Genomic DNA, 18888 nt, shown 5'->3' with positions numbered 1-18888 from the left:
TTCCTTTCTCCCTCTCTGTTTTCCTTCTCCCTCTGTCCTTCATTACAAAGTACATATGTGCTGAGTTTTATTAATCCAATTTTTGGCTCACAATTTACTGCTATTACTGTTCTCTACTAGGCCTTCATTCATCCATTCATTCATTTATGATTTTTTTTTCAAAGTGGAAGTTCTCTCCTCCCTTCAGAGAAAGGTACCTCCTTCTTTGAAGACCTGTTCTTTCCACTGGGATCTCACTCACGGAGATCTTTCATTTAGGTTTGGTGTGTTTTTTTTTTTTTTTTTTTTTTTTTTTTTTTTGCCAGAGTATCTTGGCTTTCCATGCCTAAAATACTCTCATGGGCTCTTCAGCCAGATCTGAATGCCTTAAGGGCTGATTCCAAGGCCAGAGTGCTGTTTGGGACATCTGCCATTCTATGAGTCTGCTGTGTATCCCACTTTCCATGTTGGATCATTCTCTCCCTTTTTGATTCTATCAGTTAGTATTAGCAGACACTAGTCTTGTTTATGTGATCCCTTTGACTCTTAGACCTATCATTATGGTCTATTGTGACCTGAAATTGATCACTTGTACTAGTGAGGTGGCATTGGTACATGCAACCTTGATGGGATTGTATTGGAATCCCCTGGCACATTTCTAACTCCACCACTTGGGGCAAGTCAGCTTGAACATGTCCAAATTGACATCTCCTCCCTCTCTTATTCCCACTCTTATATTTAACAGAGATCACTTTTCAGTTAACTTTAAACACCTAAGAATAATTGTGTGGTTTTTGATCTATAATTAATTTATAAGAAACATTAATTAATAACTACTTTCATTAGCTTTTTTCTCTACCTTATTCTATCCCATTGTCCCTTCTATAAGGTAACCATTATCTTGAACTGTGTATATCATCCATTTTTAATTGGTTAACTTTGTTTCACGTATACCATACCTAACCAATGCATTGCTTAGTTATTTCACTCAATAAAATGATAACTGCTATGTGTTACTCTCTGGGATTTTTTTATACTCAACTTTAATTAATATGGTTCATAGTGTTTTTATTTATAACAAATCATGCCATTTCACTTCAATTAACATTCTATTTTGTGAATGCAGCACAGATTGTCCATTTTCATGTTAATGAACACTTGAGTTGCTTCCATCTCTGTTATTACCAATAGTGCTGCAATGGCTGTCCTCTTATTTACTGCCTAAGACACATGTGAGAGTTTCTGCAGGGTGTACATCTGGGAATGTACATCTAGAAATAGTCTGTACAAAGGTGAAACTCTTAATGACAAATTATTTTCCAAAGCTTTTGTGCCAATGTTTACTCTTAGAGCAATGTATAAGAGCTTATTTGATGTATATCCTTTCTCACACTTGGTCTGTGAGTCTGATTTCTGTCAGATGAATGTCATGTAATGTGAATGTTATCCAATGATGTGTGGTTTTTATTCACATTACCTGGGTACCAATAATATTGTGCATCTTTGATGGGGTTCTGGTTATATACCTTTTCTCTTTTTTATTTATAAGATTTTATCAGTTTCTACTTGCAACTTTTGTGTTTGCAGGGACTGTACTATTTCAGTCACATTGTATCAATGTAATCATTTGGGAGAAACAGTTATATACTTAAGTGTATGAAATGGTGGATACATTTAAAAAAATATGTACAGTCAAAATGGCTAAAAATAAAGTAGGAAATATTTGGTTTTTGAAGTGATTTTCATGATTGATTTTTTCATACATTGTGATTATTTTTCTTTCAACAGAACGATTCCGAGATTTACTGCTGCCTCCATCTAGTCAAGACTCTGAGATTCTGCCGTTCATTCAAACTAGAAATTACCCAAAGTAAGCCACAGAATTCTACTAGGTATTGAGAAGGGAATAGTCATAGTTCTGGGTGAGATTTTTGGTGGGCAAAGATAAAAATATAACCTTTCTTAGAACTTCTGAAAACCTGGAGTGACCTAACTTAACTAACAAGGGCACTTCACTGCTGGATTGGAAAGACCTGCTTTCAAGTGCCAGCAGCTGTGACTGAGGCGTTGCTTCAGACTGTCTGCGTCAGTTTCTGGGCCTGCTTTTTTGGCTTGATGCTACTGATTGCTATGCTGTGGGTGATCCCGCATCTGCTTCCTTACTTTCTGTTCTTTAAGTGCAAAGAATATTTTATACTACAGTGAGTAGCTGTCAACATAACCTCATGCTAGATAAGTCTCTAACCATTTCTATGCACAAGTATTCCTCTTTACCATTTTGATAACTGGGGGAAGTGCTATCGTCAGACCTATTCTTACATGGGCCATACTTTTTCTTCTCTTAGATGCCACAAGTGTCTTCATTGGTTGTTGAAGGAGTACGCCTTTATTTTGAATCAGGTCCAGATATACACAAATCTTTGGCGACTCACATTTCTTGATTTGGCCTTTATACAACTCTCTCCTCTCCCATATGAGTATTCTATTCACGGGCATTCTTTACATGCCCAGAGTCTTGATGCCGTTGCCTTTCCCTGGGCCATCTCAGCACATCTCAGGCACAGTAAACAATAGAATTCCATTCTCCTTTGTCCCACTTATATCCTAAAATTCTACTGCCAAACTTAACATTAAATGGAGGAACAGGGGGCCAGCACTGTGGCACAGTGGGTTAAGCTGTCACTAGTGACACAGACATCCCATATGGGCACTGGTTCTAGGCTCTGCTGCTTCACTTCCAAGCAACTCGGCTACTAATGGTCTTGGAAAGCAGCAGCAGAAGATGTCCCAAGAGGCTGTCCCCCTGCTACACCCATGGGAGATCTGGAAGAGGCTCCTGGTTCCTGGCTTCAGCTTTGACCAACCTTGCGTTTGTGCAGTCTTTAGTAATTTCATAGAAATATGTACTGTGAATAAACTATGAATGCATTTAAATGCTTTTACAGCACAATAATCTTATCTTTTAATTACATTTCTATGAACTTTTGGAAGTCCTCTCATACTTGACATAAAAGTCATTGGATGAATAAATGAAATTATTAAAAATCATGGAAAATGAAATTTAGAAAATTACAGGCTGGAGCCACGGCTCAATAGGCTAATCCTCCGCCTACGGCACCGGCACACCGAGTTCTAGTCCCGATCAGGGCACCGGATTCTGTCCCAGCTGCCCCTCTTCCAGGCCAGCTCTCTGCTGTGGCCCGGGAGTGCAGTGGAGCATGGCCCAGGTGCTTGGGCCCTGCACCGCATGGGAGACCAGGAGGAAGCACCTGGTTCCTGGATTCGGATCAGCGCGGTGCACCGGCTGCAGCGCGCCAGCCGTGGCGGCCATTGGAGGGTGAACCAACGGAAAAGGAAAACCTTTCTCTCTGTCTCTCTCTCTCAGTGTCCACTCTGCCTGTCAAAAAAAAAAAAAAATACAACAAAATAAACTTATTTTTAATTCTATTTTCTATAGATTTTTTGAAGTAATCTTTTTTTTAACTTTTATTTAACAACTATAAATTTCCGAAGTACAACTTTTGGATTACGGTGGCTTTTCCCCGCAAAACTTCCCTCCCACCCACAACCATCCCATCTCCCACTCCCTATCCCATCTCATTCTTCATCAAGATTCATTTTCAATTATATTTATATACAGAAGATCAGTTTAGTATATACTAAGTATAGATTTCAACAGTTTGCAACCACACAGAAACACAAAGTGTAAAGCACTGTTTGAGTACTAGTTATACCGTTAATTCACATAGTACAACACATTAAGGACAGAGATCCTACATGGGGAGTAAGTGCACAGTGACTCCTGTTGTTGATTTAAAAATAGACACTTTTATTTATGACGTCAGTAATCACCCAAGGCTCTTGTCATGAGCTGCCAAGGCTATGGAAGCCTCTTGAGTACTCCAACTCTGATCTTATTTATAAAAGGCCATAGTCAAAGTGGAAGTTCTCTCCTCCCTTCAGAGAAAGGTACCTCCTTCTTTGATGGCCTGTTCTTTCCGTTGGGATCACATTCACAGAGATCTTTCATTTAGGTCTTTTTTTTTTTTTCTTTTTGCCAGAGTGTCTTTGCTTTCCATGCCTTAAATACTCTCATGGGCTTTTTAGCCACATCCAAATGCCTAAAGGGCTGATTCTGAGGCCAGAGTGTTGTCTAGGACATCTGCCATTCTATGAGTCTGCTGTGTATCCCACTTCCCATGTTGGACCATTCTCTCCCTTTTTGATTCTATCAGTTAGTATTAGCAGACACTAATCTTGTTTATGTGATCCCTTTGACTCTTAATCATTTCATTATGATCAATTATGAACTGAAACTGATCACTTTGACTAATGAGATGGCATTGGTACATGCCACCTTGATGGGATTGAATTGGAATCCCCTGACATGTTTCTAACTCTACTTTTTGGGACAAGTCCGATTGAGCATGTGCCAAACTCTACATCTCCTCCCTCTCTTATTCCCACTCTTATATTTAACAGGGATCACTTTTCAGTTAACTTTAAACACCTAAGAATAATTGTATGTTAATTAAAGACTTCAACCAATAGTATTAAGTAGAACCAAAAAAAATACTAAAAGGGATATAGTATTAAGTTGTTCCTCGACAGTCAGGTCAAGAGCTGATCAAGTCATTGTTTCTCATAGTGTCCATTTCACTTCAACAGGTTTCCTTTTTGGTGCTCGGTTAGTCATCTTTAGTACTCTTATTTTTGAATATTATATGTACTTGAAAGTAAATGAATTTGTAATTTTCTGGCAGAAAATTTTCTGGAAAGTTGAAAATTTAATCAAACAGTATACTTATTTGAAGAGCTTTACTTCTCATTTTTCTGAATGTTCCTTACTTATTAGATATAGGATCTATTAGTGAGAAATATATTTTAGCATTATTAAAGGGTTATATTTATAGAAGATAGCACAACCAACAGGAACACTTTGTACAGATCAGTGTAGGCAGTTGTATTTGGATGACATTACTAATTTTTTAACATAATGTCCCTACAACCTTTAACATTGTATTTTCAAGAGATATCTAACAAATAATGAAATACAAATATTTATTGATAATAATAAAGAGATAGGCCGGTACCGCGGCTCACTTGGCTAATCCTCCGCCTGTGGCACCAGCACCTCGGGTTCTAGTCCCAGTCAGGGCGCCGGATTCTGTCCTGGTTGCTCCTCTTCCAGTCCAGCTCTTTGCTGTGGCCTGGGAAGGCAGCGGAGGATGGTCCAAGTCCTTGGACCCTACACCCACATCGGAGACCAGGAGAAAGCACCTGGCTCCTGGCTTTGGATCGGTGCAGCGTGATTTGACTGTAGCGGCCATTTGGGGGTTGAACCAACAGAAGGAAGACCTTTCTCTCTGTCTCTCTTTCTCTCACTGTCTAACTCTGCCTGTCAAAAAAAAAAAAAAAAGAGAGAGAGATTTATTTATTTATTTATTGGTAATAACAATAATATTTATTTATTCATATTTATTTATTTATTGGTAATAGCAAAGAGATATTTAATAATGAAATGAAAAAGTGTACCCTTTTTTATTATTTTTATCATTCATGAAAATATTCCTGAAACCAACAACAGCTAGATCCTGAAGTGTGTGCGTGTGTGTGTGCTTAAGGTAAAGGGATTTTCAAAACCTTTGCCTGTAGTACGGCTGAGGAACATTGTTGTAAAGTATTGTAATGTTCATTAATCACATTTTTACATATGTGAACTCTCTTGTGACCCATGTCAAAGCCAGAGACTTCCATCCTATCAGGTTGTACTTGTAGACATTGATGCATGAAAACTCACAGAGCATGAATGGGTGTGACAGTTGTCAGAAAGAGACATATTAGTGGAAATAAACAAGAAGAATGCACATTTAATACAAAACACATCTTGTTGATTTATAGGTTGGACGAAGGAAATGGTGATAAAATAACAAGTTTTGTTACTTGTGCCTTACTGGTATTAGTATTCTGCATTAACTCTGAAGGATTTAGGTTTATAATATATTTAGTCTGGAGGGTAGGTAGTTATATTCTTACCCTTGTAAATGTAGCATGGATATAAATGGTTGAGGACATTTGGCATAATTTTATTCACAAATGACTTGCATCTATTATGGAAATTTTTTTTTTTTGACAGGCAGAGTGGACAGTGAGAGAGAGAGACAGAGAGAAAGGTCTTCCTTTGCCGTTGGTTCACCCCCTAATGGCCGCTGTGGCCGACACGCTGAGGCGGGTACATTGCGCTGATCCGAAACCAGGAGCCAGGTGCTTCTCCTGGTCTCCCATGCGGGTGCAGGGCCCAAGCACTTGGGCCATCCTCCACTGCACTCCCGAGCCACAGCAGAGAGCTGGACTGGAAGAGGAGCAACCAGGACAGAATCCAGCGCCCTGACCGGGACTAGAACCCGGTGTGCCGGCGCCGCAGGCGGAGGATTAGCCTATTGAGCTACGGCAGCACCGGCCATTGCATCTATTATGGCAATTAAATGAGCAAAACATGACCCAGTGAGTCTCAGGTTTAATCATATGGCACATAAAAATATTGTGAAAGTACAAAAATAAAATATTCCTACTTTTCCCCAATAACAATCAAGTTCTCTAAGCTGCCTAATATCAGGTCTGTTTAGTAAGAGAAATATTATTTAGGACAAAGTTCAGAGCCATTCCTCTTTGTTTTGGCTGCCTGAGAGCAACCTGAGTATTTGGGAAATTAAAACAATGTCCCAACCTGATCTGATCTGATTTCTAGTTGGTTGCTTAATAATGGCTTCAAACAATGATTTTAGGTAATGTCTGTAAACTGCAAAGCCTCAGATGGCCTTTCCAGATTTCATGTATCCTCCAACTTATCTTTCTCTTACCTGATAAAATGTTGAATACCACAGCTAGGGATGCTTCTTTCCTCTCTGGAGTTATTCTCGTTCACAGTAATAAAGAATTAACATATGAGAAACACTTTCTATATGCCTTGGATTGTACTCTGTGTTTCCAAGCATTATTTCATGTTATCTCTACCATTCCTCTATTTTTCCATTATTCAGATTAGAAAACTAACAATGCAAAAAGATAAATGTTTTACCTCAAGTCAAATGGCAGAACAGGGTCTCTTTAAAAATTTAAATTATACTTAATTCTACTATACTAGCTCTCATTAACTCATTTGTTAAGGTTACTTCTTTTCATTCATTCATCCAATATGCACTCAGTGCTTATTGTGCATCAGAGATGGTCACAATTACTGAGAATACAAAAATGATTGAATGTAGTATCTGACTTTAAGCCAACTAGAATTTAATGGGAGAGGAAACAGAATCAAAGACTAGCAAAGAAATTATAAAGTCTGATAAAATCTATATGTAGAGAAATGCACTCAATTGTATAGGAGAAGAGAGGGGATGGGAGAGGCTGGGAGGAGATGGGTGGTCATCTAGGTAGATCACATAAAGCTTAATTTTCTCCTTGAACAAAATCTTGACAAGTAAGGTAGACCAGATGAAGAGGTTTTATAGGCAGAAGTAGAAGTGTAAGAGCCAAAACAAACAACCCAGTTAAGAAATGGGCAAAGGACTTGGAACATTTTTTAAAAGAGGAAATTCAAATGGCCAACAGACACATCAAAAAATACTCATGATCACTAGCTATCAGGGAAGTGCAAATCAAAACCACAATGAGGTTTCACTTTATCCAGTAGAATGGCTTTCATACAGAAATCAACAAACAATAAATGCTGGGGAGGATGTGCGAGAAAAGGTACTCTAACCCATTGTTGGTGGTAATGTAAACTGGTGCGGCCATTGTGGAGGACAGTATGATGATTCCTCAGAAATCTGAAAACACTTCCACCATATAACCCAGTGATTGCACCCCTGGGAATTTACCCAAAGGTATTGAAATCAGCACGTGAAGGAGTTATCTGTACCCCCATGTTTATTGTAGCTCAATTCACAATAGCTAAGTAATGAAATCAACCCAGATGTCCATCAACTGATGACAGGATAAATTGTGCTATATATACACTATGGAATACTACTTAGCCATTAAAAAAATGAAATCCTGTCTTTTGCAACAAAATGCACGCAACTGGAAACCATTATACTTAGTGAAATAAGCTAGTCCCAAAAAGAAAAATACCATATGTTTTCCCTGATTTGTGGTAATGGAATTCCAAAAAATGTAATGTACAGGAGTGAAATGGACATTTTGAGATTTGATGATTGTTTATAGCATTTGTCTCTACTGCTGAGGAATAGTATTTTTTTTCTTCTTACTATTTGTTGAACTCTTGACTTAGTGTAGGGTTAATATTATGAGGATAAATGAACTGAAAGTAAATCATTGTAAAAATTAAGAGAGGAAATAAAAGAGGAGGGAGAATGATGAGTGGTACATGGGTAGGAGGGAGAGTAGGGTGGGAAGCATCACTATGCTCCTAAAACTTTATATATGAAATACATGAAATTTGTTCACCTTAAATTTAAAAATCTAAAAGTAATTTAAAGAATTGAAAAAGCTATGGAAGTGAGTGTGGTCATTGAAAGATCACCTCTAGGTGACTGAAAACTGTGTATTTGCACAGATACACACACACACACACACGTGCATGTATACCTGCGCATGATCAATGTGGTGATTGGTGTAAGGAGAAGTAAGGAAGGACTGGACAGCCATGAAAGGGAAGTTGGACTCTAGTGTGAAGACAAGAGTCATGGTAAGGCCGGCCGGCGCCGCGGCTCACTAGGCTAATCCTCCACCTTGCGGCACCGGCACACCGGGTTCTAGTCCCGGTCAGGGCGCTGGATTCTGTCCCGGTTGCTCCTCTTCCAGGCCAGCTCTCTGCTGTGGCCAGGGAGTGCAGTGGAGGATGGCCCAAGTGCTTAGGCCCTGCACCCCATGGGAGACCAGGAGAAGCACCTGGCTCCTGCCATCGGATCAGTGCGGTGCGCTGGCTGCAGCGCGCCGGCCGCGGCGGCCATTGGAGGGTGAACCAACGGCAAAGGAAGACCTTTCTCTCTGTCTCTCTCTCTCACTGTCCACTCTGCCTGTCAAAAAAAATTTTAAAAAAAGAGTCATGGTAAGATTTCAAGCAAAGGAGAATGATAATCAGATTTACACTTTCATAGGTGTATCATAGAGCCAGAGAGGACTACATGGGGCTAGCACACTGGCTAGTGGCAGTTTCATCCTGAGTCAGGCAGTGATAAAATTAATGGTGATAACAGTAATAGGGAAGATTGGATTTATGTCTAAGAACATTAGGAGACACAATTAGTGGAGTGCAGTCACTTTTGGACAAGCGAGAGTGGAGAGGATAGAGAAGGGTGGAGGTTGGGGTGACTTCAGGCTTTTTTACTGGAGTCAGGTTCTGGCTTACAGACCTCATTAGTAGGGATGAGTGACACTCTGTTCTCCTTTTTTATGTTTTTCTACATTTCAAATGGAGATAGTAGAGAACTTTCCTTCTAATGTTGCTTTGAAGAATGCCCAGTACCTGGCATGCTTCTATCTTGTGAGGTCTTGAAATGTTTAAATTAAATGATATAAAGCACCTGGACTTTTGCAAAAGGGAATACTGATCACCATCCTCATTGTCAACTCTGTCCTGCTATTTCTCAAGGCTGTGTCTTACCTATGGGTAGGGGAAAGGCTTGCCTCTATGGACTGCTTTAGTGTCTTCATTCCCATCTAGATCCTGCCAAAATGACAGGTGATTTTTTTTTCCTGACAAAGATGACTCTAAGCTACAGGATCTGTTGGAAGGTGGTCAGTTGGGAAGGTGACCTTTCTGTTGTAGGCCTGCCTCTGTGTGTGGTAGGGCTGTTCTGCAGTTTTCGCACTCAGTTACTCATAACATTATTCACAGTATACATAGTTATTTTAATATTATCCTTGATAAAGAGATTACTGTCTCTCAGTTTCTCATCACCATATTTAGGCTCACAGTAGGTTACTTTCAATACCTGGCTGGCAAGATGTCTTTCAAAAGCAATATAGTGAAGAGAGTGTGGAATGTAATAAAGAGAATTTCTAATATTATTGGTATTTGCAAAATGAAGCAAGAAAGATATCAGAAAGAAGCTAGTCTGCTAGCAGGTGGTAGGTTCCAATCCTGGGCTGGAATTCATGAGTAACAGCCCCACCATCCAAACTGCAAAAGCAAGGCCAAAAAAAAAAATCTAGAAAAAAATTCTATAAAAAGTGGGGCACTGTGAAAATAGTGAAGATTCTATCTCAGAGATTCGCTAAGTCCAGAAGCTCCCTTAGCTCAAGGCTAATGGGCAAGCAATAAGGATGCCTTAGTGCTGCATGAGGAGTAACTCATTCCTGACTCACATAGGAATTGGTTCAAAATAGAGCCACATTTAAATCTATAGCTGGAGCTTAGGTGGCTCAGGTCTCAGAATAAATGAGACAAGTAGTCTCTTTCTATGAGATGATTTAAGCACATGTGATTTGCATCTAGTGCCATCTGCACCAGGTCACTCCCTTTCCCCTTACCTGCTTTAGCTGGAACATCAGTATCACTGGGATTTTATTAGAACTGTAGATTCTCTTAGGTGATGGATGGTCCTGAACCCTTCTTTCCCTTAATCCACTAGTATTTCTAACTAACATAATTGATAATTTGCTGTAGTGATTAACATCTGATCATTAAGGAAATGAACTTTGGAGTCAAACTTACAAGGAATTTTATAACACTCCTTCTTATTCCTTTTAGTATTTTTTTTCTTGTTATTGTTCTTTTTGTTCTACTTAATACCACTGGTTGAACTCTGTAACTAATACACAATTATTCTTAGGCGTTTAAAATTAACAGAAAAGTGATCTCTGTTAAATATAAGAGTGGGAATAAGAGAGGGAGGAGACATACAGGTCGGCACATGCTCACTTGGACTTACCTCCAGTGGTAGAGCCATCTCACTTGTTAAAGTGATAAGTTTAAGTACATAATTGATCAAAAAAATAGGGTAAGCATCGAAGAGATTTCACAAATAAGAGCAGTGTCTGCAAATATTGAAGGATAGAATTAAAAGGGAGAGAATGATCCTGCGGGGGAAGCAGGACACACAGCAGACTCATAGAATGGCAAATGCCCTAAACAGCACTCTAGCCTCAGAATCAACCCTTGGGGCATTCGGATCTGGCTAAAAGGCCCATGAGAGTCTCAAGGCATGGAAAGCCAAGACACTCTGGCAAAAACAACCTGAATGAAAGGTCTCGGTGAACAAGACCCCAGCAGAAAGAACGGACCATCAAAGAAGGAGGCACCTTTCTCTGAAGGGAGGAAGGAACCTCCACTGTGATATGGCCTTGACTAAACAAGTTCAGAGTTGGTGAACTCAGGGGCCCTCCATAGCCTTGACGGCTCATGGCAAGAGCCTCGGGTGATTACTGACATCATAAATAAGAGTGTCAATTGTTAAATCAACAACAGGAGTCACTGGGCACATGCTCCCCACTTAGGATCTCTGTCCTTAATATGTTTTACTATGAGAGTTAACGATAACACTACTAGTCGAACAGTACTCTCTATCTTGTGCGGTTGTGTGGGCGCAGTCTGTTGAAACCTTTGCTTAGTATATACTAAGTTGATCTTCTGTATATAAAGATAATTGAAAATGAAACTTGATGAAGAGTGGAATGGGAGAGGGAGTGGGAGATGGGAGGGCTGCGGGAGGGAGGTTGGTGGGGGAAGCCACAACAATGCAAAAGTTGCACTTTGTAAATTCACATTTATTAAATAAAAAAAAGAAATGTTCCCTTGATAGAATTCTAACATTTTAGTTTTAGTGTCCATTCTAATAAAATGGAAATTTTTAAAATACTTTCTTATGACATTTGTTGTGCTGATTAAGAATAAGTGTGTATACAGAACACTCAGATAGGCCCTGATTTAAATCTTCATTGAAGAATATCTATTGATAGTATACCTTGTTTTTAATTTGTGAAGGAAGAATCCTAGGAGTCCCAGATACTTTTTTTGAATTTTTATTAAAATAAATCTTTATCGTAGGAACTCATCAGGTAGGGGACAATTTTCCAAAAATATACATTTATATATATATATATATATATATATATATATGATATGAATTACAACTCTTTATTAGTAGTTATACCTAGAATTAATCAAAAGCTAACAATGTCCAGGAACCATGTTGAAAGCTTTATCAGGTGTATTTGCATTCAGCTGCATACATCAGAAACATAGCTTAAAATTAGTGGCAGTTTATTTTTCTTGTGTACAGAGAAGTGCTAACATAACAGGTGGCTGTTATTGTAGCTTGAGTGTCAGCACCTCTCTTCTTTCCCTCTTGTGCTGGCAAGGTAGATAGCTCCTTTGGCTTCAGCCATTATGTTCTCCTTCCAGACAGGAGAAGGAAGGAAAACCAAGAACATGAAGGGTACATGCAATGAAGTGGGCCTCCCTTTAAAGGAAATTCTCAGAAATCCAACCCAAAACTTCTTAATCAAATTAGACTGAACTAGTCTCATGACCACCACCCATTTGTAAGAAAGGGTGGGAAACAGTTTTCTCCCTCTCTCAACAACACCCAGAATTAAAAGTTTTCATTACAGGTGTTTTAAAATAAATGAACAGCAACAAAAAATTTGTTGAACACATTTCTCAAATCCAAATTTGACCATGACTTTCTTATTTCCCATTGTATTAGTGTTCTACAACATCCCTTTTGGGAAATACTAGTATAATTACAATCTATTTCTTAAAATTGGCAATATCAATTTTTTCTCCTCAGATTGTGTGAATAAATAAATATACATATGTTTAGGAGAAGGTGATAGAAAGTGTTGGGAAATAGGAGTGCAAGAAGTATCTATTTTAGTTTTGTCTGTAGTTAAATTAATTTTTAGCTAATGAATTTCTCTACTGAAAGAAAATCATGTGACTCAATGTCAACTCAGTCTTACTCAACAAAAAAGGAAGCTATTGTTTTTTTTAAAATGTAATAGATCCTGCTTTCAAGAGAAAAACACATTTACATTTCAAAAAATGTTTATATGCTTTTGAATGGGCCTCAGAATAGGAACCCTCCCTTTTTTTTAGAATTCTCTTATCTGCAGTCCTACACAGAGGATCTTTTCATGAATTATCACCTGAAGTTTAACAATGTGTCATGTTGATTTCATCTCTACTATGTTGTTATAAGTCTTTGAAAAGTTGAGTTTAATTTCTCTAATCTTATCACATAAATGATAGTAGTAACACAGCATTCTTTTACTTGTTTTATAGAATTATTTATTTGAAAAACAGTTTTGGTGTTGAGAGAAAGGAAGAGGGAGAGAAGGAGGGAGGGAGAGATACCTTCCATCAGCTGGTTCACTCACCAAGTGACCATAACCAGGCCAAAGCCAGGATCTAGGGACTCCAGCCAGGTCTCATATGGGTGGCAGGGGACATCTTCTGTTGCTTGCCAGGTGCATTAGTAGGGAGCTGCTTTGGAAGCAGAGTAGCTGGAATTCAGACCAGAACTCAAATTAGCATTCCAGTGTGGGATCTGGGCATCCCTGGTAGCGGCTTAACTTCCTGCAGCACAACACCCACCCTTAGCATTCTTTTAATGATCACGTACTGTACTAAGATAGGGAAGAGATCATTGTTTATAAATAAAGGGCAATGCGTTTTACATATTAATCAAGTTAAATATGTAAAAAAATTGGTAAGTACTTTCTCTTTATGCCTCCCTCAAAAAGGCAATTATTTTCTCACTTTATGTGAAAAAAATAATATTTCAAATGAAAAATTATTGACTCTCTAAGGCCCTTCAAACAAAATTCCCACCTACACATCCCGTCTCACACTGAACTTGGCCCATCTTTTGTATAGTCAATGAACCTCTCCAGCAGTCTGCAGTCATTGATGTGAATAATAGACCACATTTCTGATGTATCTGTGGTTACCTATGATTTTTATCATTCTTTTCTGTGTCATCAGATCTTGTTAATCTTTTATAGAAGAAGGAAATCAGATTTTGATTTTCTAAGTATATGAGAAGCCAAGTAACCTTTCTATGATCCTATCCCTAGGGAGTGGCTAGAACTCCAAGTTCTAGTCCACTCCAAAGTTATTTCAAAACACCGAAGAATACGTGGGGAGTTGAGAGAGTGTCTGAGTTGGAAAGCAGATAAGTGAGAAAGAGATGTTTTTCATGACTCTTTCCTCTTATTCTTTGTGGTTGAAATAAGGTGTCAATTTCTTCACTATATTTTTTTGAACATCTCATCTTTTAAAAAAATTGATTCATTGGGACAATGTATCATCCTCTAACCATTTAATGCATTTGTTTATAAAGATGGAAGAGCCTCTTTAGAGTAGATATGGTATCATTTTTATCTTAGAGTCAAAAGTACCATAATACAAATAGTTGACACAGACTATATGTTTGTTAAGTGAATAAATTGTAAAATAGATGTCAAATGGATATAAGAATTCTACATATTGTGATTAAAATGTCTACTACTACTTGCTCTATTTCTATGTTTAAAACACTGTATAAGCGGCCGGCGCCACGGCTCACTAGGCTAATCCTCCGCCTAGCGGCGCCGGCACACCGGGTTCTAGTCCCTGTCGGGGCGCCGGATTCTGTCCCGGTTGCCCCTCTTCCAGGCCAGCTCTCTGCTGTGGCTAGGGAGTGCAGTGGAGGATGGCCCAAGTGCTTGGGCCCTGCACCCCATGGGAGACCAGGATAAGTACCTGGCTCCTGCCATCGGATCAGCGCGGTGCACTGGCCATGGCGGCCATTGGAGGGTGAACCAACGGCAAAGGAAGACCATTCTCTCTGTCTTTCTCTCTCTCTCACTGTCCACTCTGCCTGTCAAAAAAAATAAATAAATAAATAAAACACTGTATAAGGCATATACAGTAAGGTTATTGGTCCTTGAGGGAAAGAAGTGGCTTTTCTATTTGATTAAGTCATTTTATTTTAAAAGTAGTATGTTTGGGGGCCAGCAGTGTGATGTAGCAGTTTAAGCCACTGCCTGGAATGCCAGCATTGCATATGAATCCCTGTACAAGTCCTGGCTACCACATTTCCTAGCTAGATCCCTGTTAATACAACTGGGAAATCAGCAAAAGATGGCTCAAGCATCTGGGCCTCCACACCCATGTGGGAGACTCTTGGCTCCTGGGTGAAGCCCAACCCTGGTCATTACAGCCATTTTGGGAGTGTACTAGTGGGTCAAAGATTTCTTTCTCTTCTTGTTCTCCTTCTCTAACTCTGCCTTTCAAATACATGATAAATAAATCTTAAAAATTATTGTAAACATAATTCTCTTCAAGTTTCCATTTAGGGCTTAAATATATAGTGCACATATACTATTCATGATGGTCTGAGTACTGCTGCAGTAACTAATTGGCCTGAAAATATTCCAACTTGAGGAAATGCAAAAGAAGTTCACTTCTTACTGATGCAATGTCTTCTACGAGTCTGTTGACTCTCCAAGACAGCCTTCTTCAAGTGAGATTCAGGGATTCAGTCTGCATTTCTCTTCTAGTTCCGGTAATGGCTTTTAGTTCTCATGGAAAAGAAATGCTATTTCCCTGCCTTGTTCAAAAGAGATGAGGATAGCTTTCCCTCCCACAGCCTAGCAATCAGAACCACTCCTAGGAACCAGCATAACATCAAAAGTGTAGACTCCTAAAGAGAGAAATCAGATATTGGCAGGGAGAGTAGTATATAACATACAGTAAGTAGCACAGCCTGAGAGTACAAAGGGGTGTCATATATTAATTCACTCAACAAACATTTACTGAGCATTTAACCATTCAACACAGAAAAGTAAAATCAACTCATCTACTAATGCAATGGCTCCTAACCATAAAAGCCATGTACATGATAGGCTTATTATACAGATGTACTTTTAGGGAAAGTTACTGTTTGTCAGGAAAGTTGCTTTGTTATAACAGAATAAAAACAGTAGAATATTCATTTTTGATTCATATAACGATATGTGGAACTAAGCCATCCATATAAAGTATGGTAACTATTTAGATACAAAGACAACATTCCAGGCGCAAGGGAGAAAAAAGAATGATAGAGGGATAGAGTTATGGCTTCCAAGTAAGAACATTTTCGGGAGCCTGCCCAGTTGTTCCAATAGCATTTCCATTTTGCCACCTTAACCAGAATTTAGTTGTACAGCTAAATTGATGCCATGGAATCTGAGAAATGCAGTGTTTTGGCTGGACACTGTGCTTCCTTGAATAAAATTAATGTTCTGGTAAGAAGAAGGAATGGGAGGATGAAAGTTGAGTGAACAATTAGCAATTTCTCTTGCAGTTAAGGATCTCTTTCCCTCTCTCTCTCTCAGACACACACACACACACACACGAATATATAAGCACAAGTAGAATAAGTGGAACTTCTGTTGTGGTTATTCTTCAGCTTCCTGAAGTTCATACTTCCTGAATAGTTCATACTTATGAACCTAAGACATGAGGAGGAACAGTGTTAGGTTCTTTTGTTTCCTCCTATTATTTTTCCACTCATATCGTGAATCTTTCTACTCCTGATTTTGTTGATGAAGTGAACATTATTTGTTAAATTTTTACACAATAAAGCAGTTAATAATTTAATTTAGTTAATTATCTCAATACAATGTGATCCCTGTTTTTTTCCTTAACCATCTAGCATGATCCTATTTACATTTCTGTATTCTTTCAGTTATTGTTTCCATCAAAAAGGCATACTTAGAAAAAGATGTACTTGATTTAATATTAACAGTAAATAGACAACATTTTATTCCTTTATGTTTATCACTATGAGAACAATGAAATAAAGCCTGAGTCATTTCAAAGCCTGGAAAGTAAATCCAGTATGTTTGCTACATGTATAGAAAATTATTTGAACATATTTTCATGTTTCTTGTCTATATCTGCCTTCTCTGCAGGCTATACATAGATGGTCCATTTGGAAGTCCATTTGAGGAGTCACTGAACTATGAGGTCAGCCTGTGCGTGGCTGGAGGCATTGGAGTGACTCCTTTTGCATCGATACTCAACACCCTGCTGTATGTGATTTTGATCTATTTTGTTAGTCCAGACAAAACTGCCAATATTTCAATCACTTCTCTTTTTAGAATGAAATAATTCCTTAAATAATTCATTTACTCACTATTCAGGGGATCCCATCTATTAATTGTTGAGGGGAATAATCAATTTATTCTCAATCATGTGTAGGCTTTCTCCCTTATAAAAATATGTCCTACCACAGTTACATATTCCTGAATCCTTTTTTCTCTGTTAAAAGTCACTCATTGCCATCCTTCATTACTGTGTATCATCAGTGCTAAGTGAAAGCACTGATTCACTCGGTTACCTAGTGCTTTTGAGCACTCATGGACCAGTGAATCTTACAAATACTAGGAGCAGATCAATGAATGAAAATAGATTCCCTGCTCTTAAAATGCTTGTATTCAAGTGGGGCAAGTCAAAAACAAAGCAGTAAGAAATTCATAATGGACTATTCCAAAGATATTAGACCTATGAAGAGAAGAACACAGATTTAAAGGAAAAGGAAATAAAGGGCTGAGCTATTGTTAAAGTATAGCTGGAGAAAGCTTTTTTTATTCTTTTCTAAAAATTTGATTTAAGTTATACAAGTTTAATATATTTCATATATATAGAGATTTAGGACCATAGTGATACTTCTCCTTCCTAAAGCTTTTATGGGATGACAAATGAGTACTCCATTCCTTGGTTTATTACTTAGCAAATTACAAAAGACTGAAGGAAAGGAATTTTAAAGGTGAGATTGCTTCTTGAGGAAATATTCTTTCAGCTTTAATTTCAAGATTATAAGCAAAAGTTAATTGATTGTCATGAAAACACAAACAGAATGACAGCAGAAATTTGCTCTCTAATCTATTCCATTCACTTTTCAGGTAGATAGAATTTGCATTAAAAATCTGTGTTATAGAGTATTGAAAAAAATAAGTTGAAACGATGTTTAAATAATATTTTATTTCAATTTTAAGGACTAGATGTAATTTTGGAACTTTTTGGAGGTTCTTACAAAAATAACCATATTCTAAGCCAGAAATCATTTGTTACTGAGAACACATTACAAGTCATTTGGGCACCTAATGTTATAAAAAATGAACAACATTTCTTAACCTCAAGCCTACTTCATAATTATAAATAGGACTCCAGACTTGGAATTATGAATTGTTGGAATGTATTACATAGTATGTGGTTGTGAAATCTCTTTCTTTAATGATTGTTAAGAAGGGGATAAACAACCAACTTTTTGGAATGGTTTTGGCTCACTTTGTCTGGAAGCCAGGGAAAGACCAAATGACCTTTGGAGCCCTGCTCAGTGATAAAATTCACCAAAAATAGAGAAATGCTTTTCTGAGATGCAAGGGCCAATGTTATTCTTATTTAGGAGTTGAGTTCATGACCTTCAACTGGAAATTAATGATATACATGTAAAATTCAGAGGTATAAATATTTAAATTCATCAAATGTGGCATGTCTGGAAGGCATTATATTGCATTTTCAATTTATTTGGGGGTTATAGTGATGCTACAGTGTAAATCCCTGCTTTTTTTGTTGATTGCTTATGATAAAAAGCACATTTTAAAGCATGTAAGGATTCTTTAATTGTTTGCTATACTAATCACTCCCATGTTATTTTAATTTTGAAGGGATGACTGGAAGCCGTACAAACTTAGAAGACTGTATTTTATTTGGGTGTGCAGAGACATCCAATCCTTCTGTTGGTTTGCAGACTTACTCTGCATGTTATATAACAAGGTAATATTAGGATTGTTTTTAGTTTTGCAACATTTTTAAGTTAAAAAGTTATTTGCTTTTAGATTACAAAGCAATAAATGTTTGCTGAGTAGCAATGAAAAGTCACTTAAACCTAAAAAGAAAATTTTAAAAAGACC

The 18888-nt window shown here is 38.0% G+C and overlaps 1 protein-coding gene across 7 annotated transcripts in view; it reads left to right on the top strand.

Moving 5' to 3' along the window:
- The window catches only part of NOX4 (NADPH oxidase 4), a 202004-nt gene that overhangs the window by 155618 nt on the left and 27498 nt on the right, over nt 1-18888 (top strand). For all 7 annotated transcript variants that reach the window (XM_051820907.2, XM_002708641.5, XM_070076632.1 and 4 more), the window contains 3 exons: nt 1768-1849; nt 16885-17004; nt 18643-18751. In XM_051820907.2, coding sequence (XP_051676867.1) covers nt 1768-1849; nt 16885-17004; nt 18643-18751 — 311 coding nt within the window. The remainder of the gene's footprint in view (nt 1-1767; nt 1850-16884; nt 17005-18642; nt 18752-18888) is intronic.

This window comes from Oryctolagus cuniculus, chromosome 1 (genome assembly GCF_964237555.1).
Source record: "Oryctolagus cuniculus chromosome 1, mOryCun1.1, whole genome shotgun sequence".
Lineage (NCBI taxonomy): Eukaryota > Metazoa > Chordata > Mammalia > Lagomorpha > Leporidae > Oryctolagus > Oryctolagus cuniculus.
The sequence above is the reverse complement of the archived record's forward strand: the minus strand, read 5'-3'. Positions and strand labels throughout refer to the sequence as shown.